Source organism: Erithacus rubecula, assembly GCF_903797595.1.
Source record: "Erithacus rubecula genome assembly, chromosome: 2".
Lineage (NCBI taxonomy): Eukaryota > Metazoa > Chordata > Aves > Passeriformes > Muscicapidae > Erithacus > Erithacus rubecula.
In genome coordinates, this window is record NC_136685.1 from 54,531,962 (window position 1) to 54,553,380 (window position 21,419).

General features: G+C 34.5%; 1 protein-coding gene across 3 annotated transcripts in view; it reads right to left on the minus strand.

Moving 5' to 3' along the window:
- The window catches only part of AHI1 (Abelson helper integration site 1), an 88,983-nt gene that overhangs the window by 12,823 nt on the left and 54,741 nt on the right, over window positions 1–21,419 (minus strand). For 2 of the 3 annotated variants that reach the window (XM_079298873.1, XM_079298874.1), the window contains exons 20-23: window positions 11,528–11,586; window positions 6,020–6,085; window positions 3,553–3,715; window positions 2,031–2,131 (exon numbers count right to left, since the gene is read on the minus strand). In XM_079298873.1, the coding sequence (XP_079154999.1) occupies window positions 2,031–2,131; window positions 3,553–3,715; window positions 6,020–6,085; window positions 11,528–11,586 (389 nt within the window). Of the gene's footprint in view, window positions 1–2,030; window positions 2,132–3,552; window positions 3,716–6,019; window positions 6,086–11,173; window positions 11,246–11,527; window positions 11,587–21,419 lie in introns of those variants that run through there. The other variant, XM_079298875.1, reaches the window with a different exon arrangement.

Here is a 21,419-nt window from a genome sequence, read left to right on the forward strand (position 1 = left end):
TGATAGTAGATGTGTTCCATTCTCATCTCATTTAACAGCAGAAGAGAAGTAAAAGAAAGAAGAGTGCATTTACTTCACATAAGGTACTACTTTGTACACTGTCTCCAGTGCTCATTTGTTGCTAGTTTAATCTTGTATGTATATCCCCTTATATAATTTTTTCCAGGACTTGTTTTATAATTTTCCTCTAGACTCTGCAGGAGCTTGTACTACCCTTGGCTTCTGTGCAAGATGAAAAGCAATGTATTTGCTTGGTTTTGGGCTGTTACTGTACATTTGATTAATTATATCTTTCTTATGTCTGTAGATACTATGTAGACTACTACAAAATTCCAACATATTATTAAATACATAGTTAATTTAACTCAAGGTACTAGCAGAATTCAAGTAAAGAGCATCTTAACTAAATATTAGTAAAACTGAGTGTTACTAAATCAAGTACGATTAATGATACAAAAATTCTAAGCAATCAAAACTAATCAAATGCTGCTTCTCACAAAGCTGAATAACAAATATGGGTTTCAAATGTTAGTAACAGTAGTTTGTGTACATAAAAGTAATGAGATACAGTAAATTGGCTGGATTCCACCAGATTAGAACAGAAAAAAATATGTGGATAACAATGACCAAGTCTAATAACAATAGGCATCTCAAAGCTTCTCTCTCTTCTAATCCAGGTAGGAGTGAAACTACAACATCTTCTGGGATGCCCTTCTTGCCTCTAGCCATGCAGACAATAAATCAAAGAAATCTTCCGTAATGTAATTTTTCCTATATTTATTCCAAAGTCTGCCTTTACAGAAGTATCTGGAAGCAATGCACCCTTGTCTTTCTTGGACAATGGTTTGGCTAGGAACTTCTCAGCTACAAAGAGGTAAAGGATACTTCAGATTAATTACTACTAATCAGTATAGTGATTAATTCCATTTTTCAAGGATAGTTCTGAACAAAACATTTAGTAATTCGATTTATAGCAGTTGGCTTCAAGAGACAGCTGGCTTCAACAAGACTGCCAAGTGAGTAATCTGCACTCAATAATTTATTAAATGCTACCACTCTATATTCACCTACTAAAAACTGAAGCTGCATATAAAAGGTCAATAGAAAGAGTCTTGAGTGTTATAACCTTGAAGATTGCAGTGTCTTTTCCAGCCTAAATAATTCTATGATTGTATACACTACAGAGCAAAGATTAGATTAATCATCTGACAAAAAAATCCCCAAAAGTTGTAACTAAGCAACACAGAATATGCCTAGAGTTTTGCAAATCAGACATAAAATATTAGATTTACTTTTATAAAAGTACATGGAAGAGTCAAATAATTTGAAAGAAATCTGAACAACATTTTTAAAGTCGTTGTGCTAGTAACATTTCAGTAAATTAACAGTTGTGGAAAGTATACTGATTAAGAACACAAACATTTAGAAATAAAAAATTCTTAAGTTACAGCAGTTGTTGAACTAATTTTTATTACTTTTTTTTTTTTTTTTTTCTAGAAGATATCCCATATTTTAAGATAATCAGCAGTCTTAGTTCACAGAAGGGAAAAATAAGCATGCAAAATTTCTAAGGCCCTGGAGAAGTGAGAGTCAACAGTGCATACAGTGGAATCTCTAAAATTCAGGGGAAAAAAACCAAGTCCATAAAAATCAAGTGTCTATTTTTTCCTGGACTAAAACCTGGGTCCTGTTTTTTGTCCTTCTGTACATACCGTATATTCTGACTAACAAAAATCACTGACACCAGAATGCTTACACACACATAACTTCTGTAAACTTGTAGTCAATGGGAGACTTGCCACCCATTACAACACTGGAAGTAAAGGAGGGTATTTAATTGCCACATGATGGAACAGCTGATTCCACATAAGAGAAATATTAAACTTCTGCTGAAAATATACCTCCTTGCCCAGAATGAGATCTACACATAAGAATTTTTTACATAAAAGATCAAAAATTAATACAGTCCAGGTGGCACACAAAAGGCAACCTACCATTACTTACAGAATCCTTCCTTCTCAAATTATTACCTTATCTAGTGTCAGAGAACCTTCCTCTGCTTCTGTTGGTCCTTCTGGTAGTAGAGGAGCAGAGTCTGGTACTAATCCTGAAGGCTGTTCTTCATATTCTTCTGAAAAGAGGAACCATAATTCGCCATTATTAGAGCTATGAAAGAATTTGTGAACCACCATGACATTACAAGCTAGCCAAAAACAGGATGTGAATGAAAACAGGTGAAAAATGTTTGAAGGCAAATGTTGTACGAGAATGTATGAAAATTTCTCCCATAAACCTCTTTTTATATTCATAAGTTTAGATTTAAATGTGGTTTATATATTGGTTATTGTACCAAAGCATTCAAACATTTACTTAAGAACAAAGTCCATACTTTAGGAAGTTAGGAAGCAGCTGATACTTGAATGTATCTCACACATTTCTTTTGATTCAATAAGATGATCATCAACTGCAACAGCAAATTATTTACCAGAGATTTTTTTCACAATTGGACAACTGCCTCAAAAATTTTTTTTCAGTTTTTTTTTTGTCACTGTTTTTTAGAATATTTTCTCAAGGTTCTCACTGAAGACTCTTCCCTCAGACTTCTCTCTGGGTTATTTTGCAAGAAGGAAAGCTAGGGCAAAATGCACTGGATGAACAAGGAGAAAGCAACAGGGAAGGGCATAGTAAATCTAACTTTAATTAACCTCATCAAGTGAGCACAGTGTTATGTGCAAATATTTTTTAGGAAAGAGGCTTAAATACTAGATTTCACTTCAAAAACATAGGGAGGAACTAAAAAATGGGGGAAATAATCTTGAGAAATGTTGGGTTAAAAGATTTCTAAACACCAGTATAACTGATAGTTTGATAGTTTAGGAAAGCAAATGAATTTCTTGTAGCGTGTAACCAGAAGCTGAATATTTACAACTGCCAGCACACTGAGCATCTTTACAGCAGTGGACTAACTAGGATGCTTCCTATATTATTTATTCAAATTCCTCTGGATTTGTCTGTATCAGTTTAATTAAAACTGTTTTAGTGAAAAGGACCTGGTAGCAAGTTCAATGCTCAAATGTGAGATTTAACCATTACTGTTCTTTTAAAACTTCATACTGAAATCCAGATATTTGAGAAGTTAACATTCTCCATTAGAGCTGGAAGAAAATTAAGAGTTTCTACAAAAGCTAGATTTAATAGAAGTTGCCTAAGAAAAAACCCTAAGATGTTTACGAAATGCCCTGATGTGTCCTAAAACATTGCCAAGCTGGAGCCTGAATGAGGTGACTCTGTGTTAGAAGAGACAAGGGATCAAAACAGCTGACAGATAATTAAGTCAGTAATAAGCTGACTTATTCCACACGCTGAAATGTTTAACCAAGTGCACTGGTTAGCTGACTTTATATAATTTTTGCACCACAATAAGTCATCATTATGCCACGTGTGTACTACATAAATTCCTATCTTCAGAACAATAAGCAGAACAGCACGGTAAAATCTTGGAGCATCAGTTAAACCCACACCGGTATACCAGGAAGACAGCAGTAAACTTACTTTCACCAGCCACATAATTAGCTGGAAAATAGCCTTGCTGTCCATTTGCTAAGCTGCCAAACCACCAGTTATCATTATCTTTGTATAACACTTGGATAATGTCACTGCGATGGATGGTTAGCTCATCTGATCGATGCGCTGTGTAGTCATAAAGAGCCACTACCTAAAAGAGAGATAAGAACACCACAGCTTTATCACAACCATGCCACAGAGAAAAAAGCGCAACATTCACTTCCTCTTGCAGAAAAGCAGCTGAAACCAAAGCTGCACTTTGGTAAAAGCTGAGGCTGCCTCAAGTTTTGCTAATGGGATCAGGGGTGGTGGGAAAGCAGCAGGAGAGGCAAGATAAAGGACTGTGGGATTGCAGAAATGGTTAAGAACATTCAATTCACTAAGATTAGCTTCAAAACAGCAGCTGTTAGTTTTATAAGCAATTTGCTTGTGAAGCAAAAGGGAAAAAAAAACTTCATACAGTCAGTTTCTCAGAATTGTTACACTACCTTCAGATCCCATTCTCTGTGTGCTCATGAAGCATATGTGTTTGAATAAATACTTCAACAGTATGACAGCTTTATCCAAGAAAAAATTTAATGCAAAAAGACATTGCAAAGTTTCTCTTTGATCACTCCATTTTTTCATTTTTCTTTTCTATTTTTCATTTGTTTTGTTTAGCAATAAGCATTTGGATATACAGTTTTATAAATATCAGTAGAAAATAAATTTATATTCCATTTCACATAATAAATCTATTTGACAGTGAAATTCAGTGCAGCTATACTTTTATGAAAAAGAGTACTAACAGTCATCAGGACCACGCATACTACATATAATAAACTACTAGAAGTCTGTTTTCTACCCTGAATATGAAAATATCAAGTACAATTTCTTATTTCCTATGCCCTACGAACAAAAATCTGTCCTAGTGAGCTCTGAGCAGAAAAGCATGAAAGGAAAACAAATGAACTGAAAGAATATGGGGAATTGCTCACTTCCCTCATCATAAGTGAAGAACAAAATTATGACCTATTTTACACACAGAATGCTGCTTCCCTACCTAGAGTCTTCACCTCATATTACTCTACAAAATTGTTAATAGAGATCAGAAACAGGAATCATTAGGAGCAATAGGAGGGTTAATGGTATTGAAGGAGATAGCAAAGTTGTGATCATATGGATAGGAAAAACCCCTTCTTTTGTATTACTCATGCATGCATTTTAAGACTGCTGAATTTCACAGTGTTTTTTTATATTTGTATTTCTGCTTTGAGCAAGATCACCTGCAAGTTGCATATGTAAAAATATAGTCAATGTCACTTGCATTTTCATAATCCCATGTCACCAATTAAACAGATTAAATCAGTTATGAATGGGAAAAGATGGAAATTATTCTACCACTGTAAATTTTATGTGGCAATTTGTGAGCTGGTCAGCACCAAAGAATTAGTACCATCATAGTTTTCAGTAGACAGGAAATTTACCTAAATATCTATTCAGTAGTCCTGAATTTACATAAAAAAGAAGATAAACCATGAAATGTGTTTTATCCTAACTCTCCTCCCTGCACTAGGAAAGTTAACAGTAATTACAGGTGATGTTGGCAGTACAGAAACATGAACTGTAGAACAGAACCAAAGTAAACCAGACTAATGAGCACCATGACCATGTCCAGTAAGAGGTGCTCTAACAGTGCCCACTTCAGTTAAGTGACAATCTCATGAAAACCATGAGGACACTTAAGGCAAAACAACCCCAAACCCAAAAAGGAATGCAAGAATACAACACTAATTACTTGGCAGCATGAAAAGCAATGAAAGGCAGAGCAACATCTACTTTGTTTTGCAGTGTCTTTTGCAAGATACTTCTGGTGCAAATGTTGTGGTTTTTGGGAAAAAAATACGAAAATTCAGTCACACATGGAAACTGCCACAAACAGTTCAAACTAATCAAGAAAGTTCCACTGTCTGTCACTCAGAAATAAGAAATTAATATATCCATGTGTTCTGTAACATAACTGGTTTAGTAAGCCAGACAATATAAATAAAATGTGGAAATTGCCATTATATTCTCTGTCAATATATGATCAGAAAAATAACCATAAGAGGACATAAGAAATGCACCTCAGAACCAAAGAAGAATGCAAACCACTCACAATTACACCTCAAGTAGTGGACTTTCTTCTGGTGGGAAATTTACAGATTTGTCAAATTCTATTTGGGTCAAAATCCAAGCAAAAAACTAAAAAATCGATATTCAACAGAATTTTACAAAATTATTTTTTAATATTGGCATAAACCCAGAAGTAATGCAATTATACAGTTATGAACATCTTTGTAATTACAAAAGCTACAGTAGAAGAAAAAAAAAATACCCTTGGGATCATGCTAAAAGAAAAAAAGGGGCATGCTTTCAAAAGCAGATACAGTATAACAGGTACAGAAGATATTGCAAAAAATTACATAATACTTACTGTCTCTTGCCTGGGTGGACAAGTGTTTCCTCCTCCCACTCCCAGTGCAGTCAGGGTGTCATCATTCTAGAAGAATAAGTTGTTTAAAATTTTAATATGAAGCATTTTGCTAAACTATGATTGTATTTTCATTTCTCCAATAAGACAGTAAGAATTATCTGCAACAAAATGCTTTTCTCAAAAAAGAAAAAGCAGAAGTGATGTTAAGCAACACTGAGTAATATTGGCTATTGGCTGGCAGATGTTTAGAAAAAGATATTAAATTTCTCAAGTATGTACACTGCACTAAAGACACAACTGGACTGATGGCTATGCAGTCCAAGCTTGTTTGCATTGCAAACACTACAGCAGATATTTAAGATGTTGCAGTGAACTTTACTCTGAACCAGTATGCAAAAGATGTCACTTCCATATAATGGAGAATTTTAGGTTGGTCTTAATAACCAGTACTTTAATTCTAATTGTTCTATCCTTACCACTTGCTCTTCACACTTTCAATGAATTCAAAATAATAGTAGATATATATTGCAATAACCAGGATAAGCCTGTACCTTAAAAATTTTTGATTTCTGTAAAATAATTGAATGTTTAAGCTGAAAGAAGATTAAAATAGAAAAATTATGAAAATTAGCAGAAGAACAACAAACTAGAGGAAAAAAGAAAGAGTAGAAATCCTTTGCTGTGTTACCTATTTTTTTTCAATGGTCTATCTTCACGAAGGGGAAACCAATTTGTTGAATCAAAGGATACACACTACCACACAGAACAGAAATATTACACAGGAATTATAATATTTTAGAAATGTAAAATGTGTGCTTTGTGAAGTAAACATTTCTACCTCTAACATATACACTGCATTATAACCATTTAAATCTGAAAATTTTAATCCAACATATTTCATCTCTTTCATATTTTACAGCCACTCCTTTATATATCTTTTTACTAAATTCTTTCTCTTCTGCTTTTAAAAAATATATCTAAGATGAATTGTTCTTTTTATTTTCAATGTTTGGGGTTTTTAAAATTTTTTATTATGGTGATCCAAGGAAAATCACTACAAATCGCAGAGAAAATCCTTCCAAGATCTCACTAGAATAAATGCCATTCCTGAGAACAGGGATTCTTGCCCTTAGTGTTGTTTTCATAATTTAGCTGGGCTTATCCTATAAGGGAAAGAAATCACTGAGTATCCTGAACTCCATCCAGTCCCCAGATTTCACAGACTCACACAGTACTTACAGATGAACTTGGTATAAAAGTGAACAGTTGCACTCAGTTCTTATCATCTACCAGAACATCTAAGCCTACCACCAAAAGGGTTCTAAATAATTATGTACATGCACAGAAGGAAAAAAAAAAAAGTGCAACTGCCTGATTTGATAAACAAATTTTGAACAAAGACTGGTGGAGCTGCAGTTCAGAGTACACTGCTTGTTCAGTGGTCTACTGGTAGTCAGCACTGCTGTACAAGTTTTAGCTAATTCTCATTTTCCATTCTCAAGGTTAAGAGAACTGTGCAGGCAATGTGCTTAGCCTGTGGGATGGGAGTGCCTCCTGTTGCTCAAAAATGATTCATCAGAATTATTAGCAGAATTATTTAGGTATCTAGTTCAGGTACTCATATTGCCCCATTATTGTGTCTCAATCTGTCTGTCTCTCCTTTTTTAATAAAGTATTTATGTGGCTCTCAAACACTCAAGAACAGCTTGAAGAGAGCAAGCTGTGTGGAAATAACAAGCTAACATCTATGAGTCACTCCAAGACTATGCTGAATGCTCTCAGACACGGCCCTAAACTTTTAAGGCAACAACAACCCAAAGAGGTGCCTCTGGAAGAAATACTCTGAGTACGTCACTGGCTGCACACACCTCTACCTCCAGCTGTCCAGGGCAATTGCCTACCACACACACAGCAACTGGTGTGCAGTGCCATCCCTCGAGCAGTGCCCAGCCATTCCTCAAATAGTGCCAAGGACCAGCTACACCAAGAAACACCCAACAAAAATTAGCAGCCTTTCAGCTTAGAAATATGATTTTTAAAATGCTGTGTCACAAGATTAAGGCATGTTTTCAGGATTTCAAAAAAGCCACAGGCATGCTGAATGGTATGAATACATAATTCTCAATACAATATTAATGTCTCCTTTTTTTCATGCAGGAGGGAAACTAGCTAATCCTTTTCTTGCACTGGAACAGTTGTAGGGCTATAGCTATATTCTGAGGAGTGGTCTTTTTGGGAGGCATCCCATCTGAGAAACAGAAACAAAATGCTTGCTGGAAAAGTATGCCATATCACACTGATTGTGGTTGAACAAAGCTGTTAGCAGCTTTCAGCATTAAGGAACATTTTCAGAGGAAGATAAATAGATCCATCAGTTGATGCAGAGTTCTAGACCATGAAGTATCACACTGGTTATCCATGACTAACCCTCTTAGAGACCCTTGACATTTCTAACTCAAAACCAAACAAAAATGTTTGAAGATGCTGAGACAAAAGAGGACATGCATGTAAGAGTACCCTGATGCATTGTTGTATCAAGTTTTATCAATTCCTAATAACAGCCCTAATTAAAACGTTTATGGCTTCTTTTTAATGGGTGGTTTCAGTGAATGTTCAAATGGTGGTTTTTGTTTTGCGATGCAGATGTATAGTATAGTATAGTACAGTATAGTATAGTATAGTATATGTATAATATAGATCTATATATAATATAGACTACCCAACAGGATTTGGGCAATAAATAGGACTCATTCCCTTAGGAAAAGGAGCACTGAGAAAGAACAAGTGATCTCTTACTGCTTTCTTTTCTGTAAAAATCTTGGCATTTCATTTTTTACTACTGAACCAATATACTTCAATTACCACAATATCAAAATTTAATGAAAAAAATTACAATCTAATGATTCATATAGCTTCATATGCTTCTTCCTTATATGTATTTATTATATTCTTCATTGTAACATAATAAACATACAGATTAAGCCACTTCTAATTAGGCATTAACCCTTAATAACAACACTAGGAAAATAAGCTTTTCTAAGATTAATTTTAGGCAGACTGTACACATACCGGGGTGAGCCCCAGTGTATGCACACAGGGCCAAAGCCACTCTCCCTCCTTTTCCCATCAGTGACAGACTCAGGGACATGAAGAAGGACAAACATCTATTTCCTGGATGCTTCACAGTAGCACTGCTTCCATCCACCCCCCGCCATACCTGCTATGTGACACAGTGTAAGAGAAACTGGGAATATTACTTATGCAAACGCTCCAGAAAATACACAAGGAATGTATGTCACAGCTTCTCTTGTCTGTCCAGTAAATCTGTGCCTCGGTATGAAATAGACAACATTCTAAGGCTGTTACCTTTCATGGATTTCTTTTATTGCTGTTTTTGGTTTTTAGTGGTTTCTTGATTAGTTTTCTTAAAGGAGAAAGAATAAATTAACTTAGAGGGCCTGATTGAAAACCCTTGGTTGGCTTAAAAGTTAATATGCCAAACATTCAAATATTCTACAGAATAAATCTGAGATGTTACTGTTATTCCACTGTATTTCTTTTTCCTTAAGATCCTAAAGATTAGAGATTTACTTGATTGTCTCCTCCCTTAAGAATGCTATGTAATCTTTTTACTCCAGTAAGTGAAGTTTTAAATTAAATGCTACATAAGATGAAACTTAGAAGAAAACAGCTGGATACTCTTAGTACTTTTGTGTTCAGTTGTTGTTCTCTGGTTCTAGTTCAGGACAACTAACTACAAATTTCATCTATGGGAAACAGAAACACAAATACCAGTATTAATAGCTAAATTAAAATTATGTTAAATGTATCAATTGGTAAGAATGATAAACTCTTCTTCACTCATAATTATCTGTCTATAGACACTGTAAAGTTACTTCCTTAGGCTTCAGATGACTACAATCCTGATTTGATTACAGTCCTTCAATATTTAATAAACATGAGAATCTATAATTTGCCTAGAGGAAGAAAGGACCAAAACTGCACCAGGCTGCACTTTATTGAAACCTGCAATGTACAAACAGAAATCAGAAATGCAAACACAGCTGCTGCAGTAAAAACTTCAAGGATTAAAAAAAAAAAAAAAAAAAAAAAAAAAAAAAAGAGAGAAAAGAAAAAAGGGAAAATGATCAATTTAAAAGAATGTAAATACTCCAGCTCCTGAAATGATTTTAAATCTCTTCAACTATTTTGCTATTTCTAAAAATGCTAGTTTTTTATATTAATTATTCAGTTAACCTGTACTTATATATATTGTGTTTATAGAATGTATTATATTGATGTGTTATTATAGAAGTAAAAAATATTTAAAAAATATTTTCAAAACCTTAATTTAGCCCTCTCAGAAAAAACTATTTTTAAGTAGCTGCTACCTAGCATTTCACAAAACAGTTGGTCCTGCCAATGTTTATCAAGCTTGCTGTGGTGGTGAACACTACAGTAACTGGTTGAACAATAAATATTTTTCCCTAAAAAATTACATATTGATGGCTAAAAATTTGAAAACATGACCACAGAAATCATTTAGCAACTAACATAACACCAACATAAAACCATGCTTTCAAAATTTCTTGGTAAATCCTATGTATCTTACAAGCTTTCCACAACTGTCTTAACAAAACCTGTTAAAAAGGTATGTCCAAAAAATCCTAAAGCAATCCAAATAAAACTCCAAATTGAAACTGCAAAACAGATATAAATGACCCAAGTTAATTTATGTCCATTTATAACATTTCTCTCAAGAATTAAAATTAGTGAAATTACAAAAGAATATTAAAACATGGCATTTTGTCCATAGGAGCAGGAGGATTAACATCTCCAGTACAACAGGCCCAGCTTCATGGAGACAAAAATACATTCATTATTCAGATGCACCACTTGTTCTTTCTTCACTAGTTTCTCCATACATTTTGTCTTTAATTCAGGTTCATCATATGCATAGTTGCAATTAATGGCATTTACAGATTCTGTTGGATTTTTATTATGGTGATCAGTAAACCAGAAATAAAGAAAAGAACAAATATAATCAGGAGAGGCTTACAATCAATATTTAATAGATGAGCAATTAAGTAAGCAGAGGATATATATAATTCAACTTGTTATAAAAAGATGAAGTATGAGTAAACGATGAAAATGGTGCTGCAATGAGAAATTCATTCCAAGTTACTGTCTTAGCTTTTCTTCCAGCCACTCATCAACACCTGTTTTCTTAGTAAAAACTAAAAACATGGCAGTGTGATTTTATTTCTAAACAACAAAAATTAAATAATGAAAAAAGTATAAAGCTTTTGATTTGCAGATATCTGATCTCACTACCAGCTGGTCACAGCATAAGCTAATTTGGCCATGTAGACAACTGGTTTGAAAATACCTCTTTTTAGAATAAAGACAGGATAAAAAAAAACACCTCTCTACAATGAGAACTTGTGAATAATGACATTTTATAGTTAAACAGCAATTTAAAAAAAATGCAAAGAGAGAATTCCTTACCTTCTGTAGTCTACCCAATAGTGTTCGACTAAGAGGATTTCCTACTGGGCTGAAGCACCCTGTGAAAAGAAAAGGCTGTGAATTTTCTGCTTGTTATCCTTTTCCATCGAATAAACCATTTTATTTTAAAATCATTATGTTAGCAGGGTATGTTTGACAAAATTCTAATGAAAAGCAGCAGCATCTTTCAGTCACAACTATGCATCCTTCAGTCAGGAACAGTTGGAGGGTTTATTTAACTAACAGACCTGACACAAGGTTAACTAATCCAATATTTCCATTCAAATGATTTGGAGAAGTAGCTCAAGCTATGTCCACATGCCATCTCGTGCTCAAAGCTGACACTATTATCTAGGCTGTATTGCTTTTCTCTTCATTGAATTTCCAAGTAATGCATACAAAGTTTTCCAACAGAAATGATCACAAAAACTCACAAAGGAATTACTTCCTTATTTTATCTGAAAGAATAACTATTTCTATTCAGTAGTCCCTTTGATCATCTGAGTTCCTATCACAACACATCTTGCTGTTTATTTTATTCACTCTCTACATAGCACACTTGAACAAGTACTTGTAAATTCTTTTCTTTTCAGACTATTATGTTAACTACTAAGCTCAGGAAAATCCTTTCATCATCTATGGATTTATCTTTTATTGGTCTCCTCAGCTGTATACTTAAGAAAACATCTTAAAAAGAAAAGATACAAAAAAATCTGAAAATCGTTGAACATGACAGCGAAAAATACGACCGCTTCACTGGAGAACAGTTTCTCAAGTACAGAAATGCCAGGCAATACAGAGTTAAGCTCACTGGATTTTCTCTGTGAGACACTAGCTTTGAAAAAAAGTTTTGTTTTTAAAGAAAAATAAGTTCTGAAAACTCACTTTTATTTGCCACACCAAAAATCTGCTTTTGAGGAGTCCAGTATCTGAATAAAGAGGACTTTTCAGATTCAGATTCCCATCTACTGGCAGAGCTCCACAAGGAAACTTGCACAACTCCACCTACAGTATATTTTCTAAAGCCTAGTGGTTTTGACTTTCACAGAAGATTTACTCATAAATGTTTAATCATTAAGATATTTAGATATTTCTAACTAGAATAAAAGCTCCACACTCAATTAATTGTAGTTAAACCATGCTCCTGCAAATCTGCATGTGACTAATCTACTTGTGAGAAATCCAAAATACATGCAGTAATGGATTATTCAGGTTCAGGTATGAATTAAAAACATTTTGATCTTAATAATTTCAAAAATCTTGTATAAATTCTGAAATACTTCATTTTGAAAGGCTTACTTTGCTTTTATTACTTTTTCCCACCTCTTTTAAGAAAGAGATGAGAATGTAAACCATTTTCTGAATTCAATCCATACTTAAAGACAGTAGTCCTGAAGGCAACCTTTTTCCAAATAAGCGATTTGCTAAAACATTTGTTCACCTATAACCAAAAGTCAGGGGGGATATTACTCCTATTGATGTTGTTATGTACACACTCACAAAGTCAGAAAACCAGATGCTACAGAGACGATATTATATATATGGATGGATATACTGTCACATACACATTGTATCAAGTCTGAATAAAAAACACACTGAAAACCAATAAAATCTCTGCATGATAATTTTTTTTAGACAGCCAATTTGAGCATAGGAGTGTTGTGCCAATTCACACAAACTCATACTAAGATGAAAGATACATAAAATATTTGATAAAAACAATTGTTCGTCTGTAAAAATATTCAAGTTTCAATTAAAAACAACAGTAATCTGCATTTTTATCAGAAAAACCATTGACCATATTTTTCTAAGGAAAACATTCATTGCTTCCAAGTGCTCCTGGACTGTACATTTATGCATGCCAGTATTCCTGTGTAGCCTCTATATTCAGCTGATTATCAGGTGAAAACGGTATGCTTAGACCAATAATCCCAATTAAGCCCCCATAAAGGGCAGCACAGACCTGCTATGCTGCAAGCTTGGGACAGAGACAGACGTGTAACTCAAAGATATAAGGAGTGCTGTACAAGATTCTAGAAACTGGCACTGATTCAGACTCAGTGTTTCCCATAACTAGAGACAAAACAAACTGAAAATTCTTATTACTTTGCTTGAGGTGCAAACAGACCACAGCACACCTGGGCACAAATACTCTATGATCATGCCTATTGGTTACCCCAAAGCAGACTTTAGTGTTATCTGTTACTTGCTTTTAATTATCAAGCATTCCTTTAGTAGCCCCTACATTCAAAACAGTCATATTAAAAAGCGTCAAGCAAACAATACAAATCCAAACAACAACAACAAAAAAATTCTGATCAAATCTTCCTCATTCACAAAACAAGCTCCGTTCAGCAAGCAGGGGAATATCCATCCTTTCTTCCCCAAATGAAGCAGTAGAATTTTAAAGCAATGTTCCACAGCTATGGGCTTGATATGGTTCCATGCTTGATGAAGCATGTAAATGACATCAAGCAGGTGTGACTAACAGCCTCAGCAGCATTTGCTTTGGTTCTCTCTCACTCAGGCTGTACACGCTTTTCAACTACTATATTGAAACTGAGGTCTGGATTCCAGGAGGACATTTCCACTTGATCTAAAAATTAAGTTTACAGGACACCGTGACCTGCTGGGACTCTCGCTTAGTCTGAGCTTATAGAAAGGTCATTAAATCCCTTGTAAGGTCAAGTCTGAAACCCCCCCCCCAACACCCAGGGCAATCTAGATTGTCCTCTTAAGGATGCTTCAGAATTACTAATGGAGAAGCATTTTTATTAATGCAGACATTTTACTTGTACTTTCCAACAATCTTCTTTCTTATCTGCTGTCTTCACCTTAAAAATTATCTACATCTTGAGAAGCTAATCTTCCCTATGAAAATATCAACATCTGAATTACTGCACTTCCTATTACTCTGCATTGATTCTACAGTGGTTTCCTTTATATGGAATTTTACACAAGAAGAACATATTACTCCTAGGAGAACTTACTGCTAATGTCTAGCTGCACATCAGGCAACCCAAAACAATAAATGCTAATCCTTTACTTCAAACGATCAGAATTTTCCTATCGACACAGCTTAACAGCAGGACAGTTCCTCCTTAGGATAAGGTAATCCTATTGTTACAATTATGTCGTGAGCCTATCAAGAAACTCACTTGAAAACCAGTGTATCTGTCTGCATTCAGAGGAGTCTGAAAGTTTGGTAGTTTCCTATACAATGTGAACAGTGAACTGAAAGTGTAATCCTCAGTTTCTTTGCCAGTGTAACTGCAACCTAAAAGGAAAGAGGACAGAAGCCAAGCAGTTGTCCTGTCCAAAATGTGTCTGCAATACCAAGTCCCCAATTTTCTTGCATGCTTTCACTGCCCTCTGCTCTAGACAAACACATCAGTGTGAGGTGATAAAACTCTAAGTAGTTAGACTGAAATGCACAAAGAAGATGAGCTCACTACCAAATAGACTTGACTTATGCAGAAATTGATATGACAGCAGCACAGTGACCCAGAATAGAACTACTTGCAATAATTAAGAACACTGTCTTTTAAATAACAGCATCCTTAAAGATTTTGTTTTAAACTGATAGCATAAGAGGCAAAATAGGGAAAGAAGTCTTTCAAGGCAGTCACATAATTCCACTACTATCCTACTGGATTGTCTATAACCACTCATTGTGAAATGTTTTTGTGAAAAGATGCTCTTTTTAAAAAGGCTAAGAGAATATTCATTACAGAAGAACTCCTATTTTAATGAACTTTTCAAAATAAGGCTGTTTCTCACTTTCAATGTTCATGAAAAATTCATTTTTATTACAGTTATTACAGTTATTTGAGCATAATAAATCTAAGGATTCTAGTCACATAGAATTTACAGATAATGAAATCATACCAAAGTTTATCCTGAAAAACTCAGAAAATCACAGAGTAAAGGACAAATATATATCTAAGAAAACTAAAATATGTTAATATCCAGACATTTCAGTGACAAACATCTTTAAAGCGTGCAGAGAGAGGAAAAAATCTTACCTATTCTAGTTACACATTATTCTGCCTTTAACTGAGTTCTACTTTAGGTTTACACTAATTGCTAATGTCCCAAAAGCTACAAAAAGTCCTGGAAGACATGAAAATAAACAATTCCTCTAGGAAATGGTATTTCTTATTGCAGACATTCCTATGAATTATATCATGGTCTCTTGCAACACAGTGTAGTTAAAAGACACCCAATTAAATAACAAACACTGGAAAAAAAATCAAGTCAGATATGTGATGAATATGTGTAGATCAGCTCATTCCTCTTCCTACTCATCTTGTGTGGCTTTAAAACTGCTTCCAGTAAAGACAATCATGTTTTCAGCACAGTCACCTAATTTATGACCAAAAGTATGACTTTTGTGACCAAAGGATCTTTTAGTATTCCATGTAATCTCTACTTCTGGTTCCTAAGGTTTCAAATGAAAGTTTTGAGTTTTTTAAAGTAAATGCTCTCAGCTATTTCTGCAATTTCATTTTACAAACTATGCATAATGTAAGGGAATGAAGATAATTTTGTAATTATCTAAATATATATTAATCTTCCCTCAAAGACTTTATCCTCAAACCAATTATGCTCTAATAGATCAAACAGAATTCATTATATAAAAGGATAGTTTATATATTGGGTAAGAACCTGTTTTCCTTTATTTAAACACAGGATCACAAATACATTTAAAACCCTCAACAAGCATTTTCAGATGCAGGTCACAGAAAATTAAAGGAGTGGATGCACCTACTTAACACAAACATATATTTCTGTTTTACCAGCAAAACAGATGTTTCACTAATATCCATTGCTTTAGGTGGAAACCCACCTGCAACTGTTCTACATAACTTAGTTTAGCACCTATGATTTTGAAGATATCCCAGACTGAACAGGAGAATTGATAGAACCAAAGTGTACTGAAAAATATTTTAGTGAAGTTAAGTCTGTATCCTAGTGACAGGACAAGAAGAAATGATCTCAAACTGCATTAGGAGAGGTTCAGGTTAGACAGCAGGAAAAAATTCTTCATGGAAGGGCTTTTTAAGCACTGGAATGGGCTATCCAGGGAGGTGGTGAGAGTCACCATCACTGGAAATGTTCAAGAAATGACTGGATGTGACACTTAGTGCCATGGTCTAGTTGAAAAGGCAACTCTTGGTAAAGCTTAAACTCAGTGATTTGCAGGCCTTTTCCAACTTAAACAATGCTGTGATTCTGTGATCTTGCAAATCACTTAATATGTAAGTGCTTAAAACGGGCAGTTCTCCCATGCTGTATAGACAAAGGTGCTGTGATGACAACATGACTGAATGCAAAGGTCTTCTACCTGTAAGATTCTTGCAGTGTACTCTGCACTGACAGAAGTCTACTCCATGTCAGCCCATGCCATTACTAGCACTCTCCTTGCTCTTCCCCACCTTTTTCTTCTACCAAAGCATCCAGAAAAGATTGAACTATCTTCTCAATGTCATTCTCATTTTCTAAGTGGGGTTCAAATTTATTAACCTAAATCTATCCACTTAAAACCAAAAGCCAAAATCTATATGACAAAGAGAATCCCTCATGCCTATTAATACAATGAAAACTCTAAAACGAACAAAATAATCTTGGGAAATTAGGCCAATAGATCAAACTTAGTTTGCCATTCAAAATACTACACTATATATAGAAAGGTCTGTAGAGAAGAATAAGCTTTCAATGAAAAAGTAAGTAATGTTTACCTTTTCAACCAATTGTTTACTAAACACTGGTATGAAAAAGAGTTATCTAGAAAAATAACTCAAGGGAGTTACACAATTCAAGACCATGCAGTTCCATACATAGTGCTGCAGCTTCTTCAACACAGCATATGATTTCCCAGTGGATGCCCCATCTGCAGCGACTAGGACAACCCTGGGTTCCCAAACCATGAGCAAGTCACAGTTTTCCTGAAGTGAGAGACACAACTGTTCTAGCGTGCTTTAACACAGAAACTTCCTGATCCAAGGATTGATGCAGTTATCTCTAGCATCTGGTTGTCTGATTCCACAGCTCAAGTGACCAGGTAGCTTGTCCTTGCAGCAGAGTTAAGTGAACGCTGGAGCAGTGGAACAGAGCAAGGCTTAAATTCACACCTGTAGATCCACAGAGAGATACCTTTGCTTTAACATCAACTAATTCCAATCCTCATATAAGAGACCTCAGAATCAGACAGCACTAACATGAAAACACTATGCTTCTGGCACTGCCAGATCCCACAATATAATTATATCTCCCATCAGCCAAAAGAATGCATAGAGATATTTATTCAAGGTTAGCCATAACTTTAATTCCTGGTCTAGGGAATACAAGGGCACATACATGTGTTTGCTCTAAGAATAGTCCTCCACAAGGAGGACTATATAGATTGTCTATCACTGGCTTTGGTTTTCATTTGAAAACATTTATTCTGTACTTAGGCCCTAAGTGAAAGGCAGAATTTGGACTCTATTTACAAGAAGCATAATGAAGTAAAAACTATTGCATCACAAAAACAATTAAAAAATCCAACTTTTTAATTAGAGATTAAAATCAAATACATTTAGCAGCCTACACACCTACCTAATTATTTCTGAGTAATCTTATCGAACCATCATCTCACATTTTTCTTGCAAATGTTAAGTTTCTACAGTACCATATATAAACAATGCAAGTAGTAGCACGTGTCCAAGCATTCTTTTGAAGTAAAGAACATTTATTGAGTTCTTGCTAATCAGGAACGTGCTAATTTACGACAACTCCTAACATTACATCACAATGGCAGTAGATATCCCTGAAAATGAGCAGAGGTTAGAGTACCCAGTTGTTTCTTTCTACAACCTGGAGAACAGAAAGTGATTTTACAGCAAACATCAATAAGCCTGCACAGATACCATCAGCTTTCTGAAATCAGATTGGCAGCATTATTTACAAGTTTTAGATAGCAGATAAAGATGTAAGGAAAATGCAGACTATGACGCATTCTTTGTATTAATAAGACTTATTTTTCTTCTAGCGCTGCAGATATCCTGAGAAAGTCATTATTACTTTTGCTAAGCTCACCTGGACTATTTAAAAGCAAACAAACTAAAAAAAAAAAAAAAAAGAGAGGAAACTTATTTTGTATTCTATTACATGTAGTTTGTGGTGCTCCCTATCAAAAAACACTTCATTAAACGTAAAAACTGCAGTCCCTTGGAATCATAGATACCCAACACTGAAGCAGCAACCTTCACTTTTGGGTTTAGTAATATTTTTGCTTCTACTTTAACTTATCCTCCCTGAATCAGAGGAAATGGACCTCTTAAGCAGGATTTATTATTATCTGTTTTCTACAAATATGTAGAACAGTTAAATTCTATTTATTAATACAGGCAATTCCTATGTAATAGTTATTTAGAATTTAACTCTATCTGCAGCTCTCATATTCAAGTATCTTATGACCTCATTACTCTACTTGTGTCTTTAAAAAAACATACTTAACTACAGATAAAAGACAAAAATGAAAATTATACAAGGAAAGGAAGGAAAACAAAGTAATCTTTTTCACATGGTTCTTCCCACAACAGGAATTCAGCAATGGCTTGCTACTCACAGTTACTCAAATCAAATTAGCTTGCCATTATACAAGTGGAAAGCTTGTAAGAAAATGTACTTAGAACACCACAAATATCTTTCCAAATCAGCCATTAACACATCTTTGCAACACAAAGTCTTGTCAACTAAGTAAAAACAACCAGCTACTACATAAACTACTGAATTTCTATACTACCCAGTAAGTCTCACAATGTCAAATTACATCGTGACTGGAAAAAAAATCTAAAAAAAATTCAAATCTTGTAACTGCTTGAAGAACTTATGTAGCATTTTTTAACATTTACATTCAGGGTAAAACAGTATCACCAGCATCAGGTGCAGTATGCTGGAAAAAATAAGTCAGCTTGATATTTCAGATTTTTATCACGACCAGAATAGCCACTACTTTCTCTATGACATTAGCACTTTCAGCCAGTACTGAATATCATTTTTGACAAAGTATTACCAGAAAATTACACAAAATAGCCAAAAAATTAAAGCATTATCAAACCTGAAAAATGCAGGACCACTGGCAGACACTATATCAGGAAAGCATCACATAAGATTTCAAATTTGGTCTCAAATCAAAAGAGTAAGGAAGAACGTTCATGGCAAACAAACTTTGACATTCAGAAAGAGAAGACTTTTTTAAAAATACATTTCCAAGTTTTCTTTCCACTTTGTAGTGCAGAAATTAGACTGGTCAGATATTTCATGGAAATATGTGTGTAGTGAAACCAAATTACTCCATGAGAGTTATCCCACATGCATTTTGAGTTTTCAGAAAAATTATGAACTAACTACTTTTAGAAAAAATTTTTCTACGTATCAGTGATTAGAACATGCCCTTTCTAATTCCTATCCAGTTGTATAGGAAAATTAAATAACGGCCTGCATCCACTTTGGTTCAAATACCTGGATATATTTCCTTGTAAATAACATATGAAAAAGCACTTGAGACTAATACTGGTATCATATGTTACAGAGGGAAAGATACTGAAATGTTATGTCCAACATTAAAGCAACACATTGAAGATCCAGCTGGGCATAGATTTCAATGATATTGATTTTTCAGTTTCCTTTACCTACAAGATCTGCAAAGTTTTATAGAATGCAACAGCAAGCTGTCACTGCTTTTACAGCAGTGGATTTTTAGAACATTTGGGTCTTAAGTGGGGGATACACAAAATAAACAAGCATGGAAAATGTTTCCAATGAACATAGTTAGGAGGCAATATCCCTTTAACTTACAACAGTGGTACCTGATCTGAAGAGAGGTAAAAGAAGGCAAATAAAGATAGGCAGATTCATAAAGAGTGGATGTGCCCAGCTTTAGGCTAAGAACACATTTCTAAAACTCTGGATTATCCTGGAGGGAACAGAATTTTCTTCAAGGTTCAATCAGGAACACAAAATGCCACAGCTGGGATTAGAACACAATAAGAATTTTCACTATCTCAGAAGCAATCCAGAAAATAGAAGTAACAGATCTATCCAGTGAATTATTATCTTGTTTGTATAGGAATTTTGCAAGCAAGACTATTTGCACTGCAAATCAAAAGATGTAAACAAAACTAATAATGAAAATTAAATTTTGAATGAAGAATTACCATTTGACTAAATATTTTTTAAAGTAACATGAAATACATTTTAAGTACATAATACAATACCATATTAGCTTTTTCACATCATCATATAGGTACTGCCAAACTGTTAAAAACTACAGTACTTTAACATGTAGGCCTAATTATATGACCCATCCCCTCTGGTTTGACTACCAGTTGCAGCTAAAATCACTACTGACTATGCTCATACAGAATCTTCAATAAGTCAAAACCCAGACAAAAGCAACAAGTGCTAAGTTTCCATAATCATCAGTAAGAGAAAGGCAATTAAGGTCTGAATATTCAAGAACAGGAAATTCTTCTCCATTGCCTTTTCTAAAAGGAACCACCCATTTCTATGCATTATGAATGATATGAGTTTCTTTAAAACTGACTTCATTGCCAACTGCTACAAACATTTGCTTCTTCAAAAGGACCAAACAACTGAAAAACACAGAAAATTGTCTAGTAACACTCTTAAGTTTGGAAGTTTCAAAGCATATGTTTTAATAGCCTTATTCAGTAAACCTTCCTAGATGGTTTTTGCACACGCTTACATGCCAATTATTAACTCAAGAACTGGTGATACAGACAACCCTGGACACACCTAGTTCTCTTTGAGTGATTCCTGGAACTTACTCTGAAAATTGTTTTGGTAAGAAAAGCTGATTTGCAGGAAGAGTCTTAATTAAAAC